The following is a 6,874-nucleotide window of genomic DNA, read 5'->3' as shown; positions in this document are numbered from 1 at the left end:
ATCCCACACTGCAAAAAGGAACCAAACCCTTATCTGCATACCACAATAAGGCATCATGTAGATTCAATCATGGGCCATAAGAGGAAAAAAATGAATTATTCCAAGATATGTTCCTTGGCTGAATTGGTTATTATTTTCTCTCCATTTTCGCTTTCAATGACTTAAAATGTTGAAAATCCCTTTGAAGGTCATCTAAAAATAAATTTGAATTTCATAAAGAAAAATTATGTTTTAATTTCTATGTCTATCTAGTTTGAATTTTTTTTTGTGGAAATATGTTAACAGATAAAGACCACTTGAAAGTATTTAGCATTCCCAAATTACAAAAAAAGTGGTTTGCATCCAAAATATGTGCAACAAACCCTCCTAATTGACCAAATATTGTGGAGTAGCCTTGTTCATTAACTTCTTTTTCCTCACATGTAGGATGAAATTTAGTTTCAAGAATCAATTTTAATATACATGAGCATGAATATGCAAGATTTTTTTATGTAACATATATCTCAATATGATCTATGAATTAAAATGGTCTTCTTATATAATATATATGATGGAGATTATAATAATTTAATTTGTATATTCATTGATTTTTAAAACATGAGTAATACTTTCGTATCTTATGTCATAAATCAGCTCCATTTAAGTTTCATATTAAAGATCATATTTATCTTTACGTGTTCTTTAATTTTTTATAAATATAAATAAAATATTTTATTATTAATAAAGCATTTTTATTTACAATATCTTACAAATATGTCAATGCTTAATATTAAGACTATATTTAACATTATAATTATATGTTTAAGTTCAAGTAGACTGAAATTCAAGACTTCCCACATAAAAGAATAACAATTTACCATTATATTGTAACCTTTTAATATATGATATTTAAATCATACTCTGTAATACAGAGTATGACCTGTTATGGTTCAAAAGTTTGAATTAGGTTTCCTTTATAGGGTGAGTTGAGCCAAAAGACATTATAACAATTTATAAAGGTTCCTCCTTCACCACAAAGCAAGCGTAACCGCCAGAGATGACGATGGTTTTATAGGTTGCATTACAAAGGAACAGGAAAAATGAAGAAGACTACAGGTTCGAAGGGAAACCGCTCGCTTGGTGGATGTCCAGAACAATAAAGGCGAGAAGCATCTCGATATGACTTTTCCGCGCTTTCGCAATGTGAATGTGGTGGCATGGCTCCTGTCAAAGTCCACCCAACCAGAATCTTATTTAGCAAGATGTCTAAAGAAATAAGCAATGACCGAGAACGCAGCTGATTTGTTTGACAAAATGCCTCAACAAATCACAGGACATGCACAAAACAATTTGTCGAAAAGGCTCTACAAACATTCAAGTAATAGCAAATGGGCAGGCGTGGTATCAAGATTGCTGATCTTCTCTAATTAATCTCCCGTTCGTCAATCTGCAATTCTGATATCTTCTCTAATCTAGAAATTAAGAATTAAAACCCCCGAAATTGTCAGGGAACGGACCACTCTGTACGTGTTGCCCAGTAACTAACTCTCCAAGTCTGACTTGCTGATCATGCTTCATCTTAATTGCCGAGAATGGTCTTCGTAGTGGCGCGTACATGAGTGGGTTTAACTTTTTTTGGTCAAGAAAACATGATAGAGGATTGAACAGGACAGAAAGATATAATATCATTCAACGCATGCGTTTGAATTTTTGGGCAAAGAAACCGTGATTGATCAACATTCAATATTTTCTGCGGGAGTAACTTGACGGGGGCATCTTAATCACGCTATTCCTCGACCTTGGTGCCTTAGCTTTTGAATAATGCGAAGATGCCCTTACCATTTGAATGAAATCTTCCCGTGCCTAAGTATATATTCATAAATTGGTTTGTGGATTTCCATTCATTGCAAGATTCAAGCTCTTTTGTTTTCTGTTAGCATGGAATCCCTCAATCTGAACGAGGCCCTCGCCATAGGATTTGGAATAATCTTTCTTCTTTATTGCTTTTTGTATAAGGCGAACAGCAATGGGAAATTGCCTCCTGGGCCACGTCCATGGCCTGTCATTGGAAGTCTCCATCTCTTGGGAAACCTTCCTCACCAGTCTCTTACCATGCTTGCAAAGAAATACGGATCCATTGTGTTTCTGCGTTTGGGTTCCGTTGCCACCGTTGTCATTTCTTCTCCTGCCATGGCCAAAGAGTTCCTCAAAACGCATGATATGGTTTTTGCAACCAGGCCAATCTGTACACATGGGAAATACGTTTGCTATGATCATCAAGACGTGGCGTATTCCTTCTATGGAGCGTACTGGAGGCACATGAGAAAGTTGTTGACGGTGGAGCTGCTCACGGTGAAGAGAATCGATTCTTTCAGATTTGTGAGAGAGGAAGAAGTTTCTGCCATGGTCGCCTCCATCTGGCAGGAAAGCGGGAAAGGAGAGAAGTATGTGGATGTAAAGAAGAGGCTCTCCTCCCTCACACAAAATATCACCACCAGAATGTTTGCCAGCAGAACGTACTCCGATGATGACTTGAGCGGAGGGATTGGCTTCAAAAAAATGGTTGACGAGATGTTCGCTGTGGCCGGTGCATTCTGCGTTGGCGATTTCATTCCTTCTCTCGACTGGATCGACTTGCAAGGGATCCGTGGTCGAATGCAGGCCGTCAACAAAGTGTTCGATGGATTTGCTGAGAAGATAATCGAGGAGCACATTCAGCGTAGATTGGAGAAGGGAAATCCCAAGGAAGGAGATCGCGTTAGGGATTTGGTAGACGTGATGCTCGACATGGCTGAGGCGGACGGCCAAACAATCTCACGCGTCAACATGAAAGCAATCATCTTGGTAAGTTCATAAATCTCACGGATCTCATGCTATATCCTGTTTACTAATTTTAACATATTTTGACTCAAGAAGAAAAGGAAATTTGTGCAGGATAGTTTATCCGCGGGAATCGAAACATCGTCGACAACAATAGAATGGGCAATGACTGAACTGCTGAGGAATCCTGCAACGCTGGCTCGAGCTCAGAGAGAGATCGAAGCTGCTGTGGGCAGAGACCGCCGAGTGAAGGAGAGTGACGTCATGGGACTCGACTACTTGCGATGCGTGGTGAAGGAAACGTTTCGACTTCACCCACCGTTTCCTCTGCTCATTCCGCACGAATCGATGGAAGGGTGCAGCGTGGGAGGTTATTTCATTCCGCCAAAGACACGGCTGTTTGTGAATGTGTGGGCCATGGGAAGGGATGAAGACGTTTGGGAAGATGCTCATCAGTTTAAGCCGGAGCGGTTTATGGGGAGTAATAAGGATGTGAGGGGTCAGGATTTCGATCTGCTGCCGTTTGGGACAGGAAGAAGAGGATGCCCTGGAATTTCAATGGGAGTTTCTGTTGTTGACTTGGCACTTGCTCAGCTTCTTCACTGCTTTGACTGGACAGTGGAGGGAGAGGTGGATGTGGAGGAAGAGTTTGGATTAACTGTGCCGAGAAAGACTCCACTGCTTGTCCGCCCGTCATGGAGACTCGCAACTGAATATCCCATTTAAGAGAGGGCCGTGTCTTTCCATGGATATGGCGTATATGGTTCAATTTGCACTCCATAATAATTGTTGGAACCCCCTAGACCTCGTGTGAATTGGTCTACGCGAAACTTCGTAAACTACGTTATATGCCCAGTAATAATATTTTTCAAGATGAAAGTGCGTAGTAGCACAAATGTGGTTTGCATTGTAATAAGGGCTTTTCTTAGATGCCACATCATGAGTTGGAGGAATGAATAAGATTTATTATTTTCAAAGAGGCAAATTATTAGGTTGAAATTTATATTTTATAAATAAAATTTATGTAGTAGATATTAAGAGAGGTTGCATTGTTTGTAATAAATCAATATTTTCAAGATATAAATTAACAATATAAAGAAATTAATATACAGTTATATGATCAAATTAGTCTTCTTTTTATTTAAGGAATTAGTACGAAAGACTTCTAGTGTTGACCACCAATGTGGGAGGGAGGGAGGGAGGGAAGCATGGAGATCTTCGCTGTGAAATTTAGTTGAATTTTAACATATAAATGTGCACACACCTAAAATTGTCATGTTCTCCATGTGCGACAATTTTATTAATGTTCCAATTAATTGGTTAAATAATTATTTATTTAATTAATTAATTAGTGTCATTCCTATATATTCAAATTTTGAATTAAATATTCCCCATTTCTATAATTGATCACATTTAATTATTTATTTAATTATTGATTCATAAATATTATTCTTTAGAGATTCTTATATTAAATTCTATAAATTAATCAAATAATTTTATTATTTATTTAATCTAATATCTTCACATTAATCAAATTATTATATTCTTTAATTTTTTATTCATTATTATTATGATAGTTATGTGTTAATTTCAATTTATTTCTCCTTCTAAAATTAAATATTCTATCTATTGATTGAGACCCTAAGTCTCATCATGATGACTCCTACCTAAGTGGTCTAAGTGTGAATATCAAGTTGTATAGGATGTGTTGACCCCAATCCATAAATTGATATCAATGTCTAAGAACTATAAATAAATATAAAATGTAATCATAAATAACATATAACATGTAAATTGCATATTGTACATGTGCATGTATCAACAAATGTAAAAATCACATGTCCAGTGGTGATGTCACCATCAAAAGTGTCTCAATGACATACATAGTCATGTATTCATGAAGAAGTAACACTAGTTGTCTCCCACTATAATATATGCATGCATGATATCATGTATCAATCAAATTAAAAAGAAGAGGTGAATTTACATGCTACACTTAAATTTACAAATTTAATTTATAGTTACAACAAGATTTTTCTATGTATACATTGGCATCTAATAATACTTTGATTCCCTAGCCTTAATCATGTAAGCCCAAATATCAAGATGTTTTATGGCCTCATCTAGGCTCCACTTTATGTCTATGACATGATTGGTCGACACACCCCCTAATAATGGTGAATGAAGGAGACTTACCAAATGAGAAGGCGTAGAATTAGAACCATCACATCTCAACAAATCCATGTAACTTGTGCTCAACATATGTGCCAAAATCAACATTATGAAGACCAACATCAAAACTACAATGAACCTAGATTATGTTATAGATTAACCAATGAATAAATACTATTAACATTTGACCAATATATTTTACATTATTAATATTACTCAATAGTTCCTCACTATTATATATAAATATTAGTCTTTATTTAACAAATATACTTTTTGAAATAATGTTCATTATCAATTAAAATATGTTAGTCTTAAAGAATGTTTAGTAAACCCATGAATAAATACTTATCATTATAGAAATAAGATAATAAATAGTTATTATTCTCTATAAACAAATAGTTAAAATATAAAAAAATATGAATAAGATTTAAACTGATCATATACTTTAAGGAAAATAATAACTATAAAGACATCAATTGATAGACCGTTTGCATGTTTAATAAATAAATAAATAATAAATAAAACATACTAGCAAAAAAGAATTTATGGTTGGAAAATAAGAATGAGACACTTTAGGAGTCACACTACTCAGTGGACCCAAGGAAGAATATTTAATAAGGAACAATATAATAACAAGAGCAGGATACATAAGGGAAATACTCAATTAAAACCCATCATTTAATATGAAAAAAAAGTATTTAAAAGGGACATTTCAAATGCAAAAAGAGGAAAATAAGGAACTTCCTTACATTTCAATTCAATACATAATAAAATCAAACCATACCATGTAGAAAGTAAAAGATGAGAAATGGCATAAGGGAAAGATTAAGTCTATGCAAATAAGTTAGAGTAAGAATATCTTCTCTTATAAAAGGTAAGTAACTTATTCTATTTTACTATTAATTTTAATAGTCTAAGCTTTTAAGAAGATTAAGAATATGAAACAAAATTGATCATAAACATTTTAATATTAGTGAATTTAATAGATTTTTAATTCTATGATAACTATATATTATATTAAAATTCTTATCAATTCAAAGAGATAATATTATAAGAATATTTAAATTTGATATTATTTATGCTAAATTGTAATTATAAATGTTATATATATATATATATAATTAATCAAAAAGAAAGAAGGAAATTATACAACTGACAAACAATATTAGTTGAAGAATAAGGTTTCAACTCAATAAGGTTGAACTAACCAAACTAAATTATTTACATTAGATATCTGATGAAGAACCCAAGTTACACCAAAATAAATAAAGAAAAGATATCATATAACTTTATTCCCTTTCTAAAAGTTTATCATTTCACTTCGAAGTAGTAATAGGAATGGGAGAATCTAAGGGAGACCAAAGATTGCTGTAGGAGACATCAGGGTTGCCCATCCTATGCTAAGAAGCATCTCTGCTGATGTAGTGTTAAAGTTGACTTTAGGCCAGACTAAAGTGAAGCCATAAGCAATTTCTTTCTTGTCCACCATGGCTTTTCCATCCTTCAATAGCTAGAAGAATTTTCTTTCTTTCAGCTTGACTATGGTTGTAACCTACAAGGCAACATAAGAACTGATGATTCTCAAATGAGACTCGGTGAGAAATTTTCTCCTCTCCTGAAAGATATCTTTAGTCCTGGCTTTCCAAATGTTCCAAATATTGGAAGATAAAATAGACTAGAAAGCATTAAGTTCTCTATTGTGCTTTAAAATGCATCTAGATAATATATTGCTATGATTAAATTTACCATCAAGAACTAGACCAAAAGAATTCCAAACATGCCTAGCAAAGTTACATTAAAAAAAAAATGATGGACCGATTCAAGCATATTGCAAACTAAGCAATAATTGGAAATATGATCATAGGAAACACCAAACTTTCGGCTCAATTGGTCTATGCTAGAG

The 6,874-nt window shown here is 34.0% G+C and overlaps 1 protein-coding gene across 1 annotated transcript; it reads left to right on the top strand.

Annotated features, from left to right (window-relative positions):
* Positions 1–1,790: 1,790 nt before the first annotated feature.
* Positions 1,791–3,776, top strand: LOC149553250 (cytochrome P450 750A1-like). The gene is made up of 2 exons (XM_089788712.1): positions 1,791–2,823; positions 2,914–3,776. The coding sequence occupies exons 1-2, from the start codon at positions 1,918–1,920 to the stop codon at positions 3,523–3,525; spliced, it is 1,518 nt and encodes a 505-aa protein (XP_089644838.1). The 5' UTR covers positions 1,791–1,917; the 3' UTR covers positions 3,526–3,776.
* Positions 3,777–6,874: the final 3,098 nt, after the last annotated feature.

This window comes from Cupressus sempervirens, chromosome 6 (assembly GCF_028749045.1).
Source record: "Cupressus sempervirens isolate cs-2001-9-10 chromosome 6, ASM2874904v1, whole genome shotgun sequence".
NCBI lineage: Eukaryota > Viridiplantae > Streptophyta > Pinopsida > Cupressales > Cupressaceae > Cupressus > Cupressus sempervirens.
Note: the sequence above shows the minus strand (reverse complement) of the source record. Positions and strands in the feature narration are given on the sequence as shown.

Coding starts and splice junctions, on each gene's coding strand:
- LOC149553250 (XM_089788712.1), top strand. CDS start 1,918: ATGGAATCCCTCAATCTGAACGAGGCCCTCGCCATAGGATTTGGAATA. Junction 2,824..2,913: donor ACATGAAAGCAATCATCTTG/GTAAGTTCATAA, acceptor AAATTTGTGCAG/GATAGTTTATCCGCGGGAAT.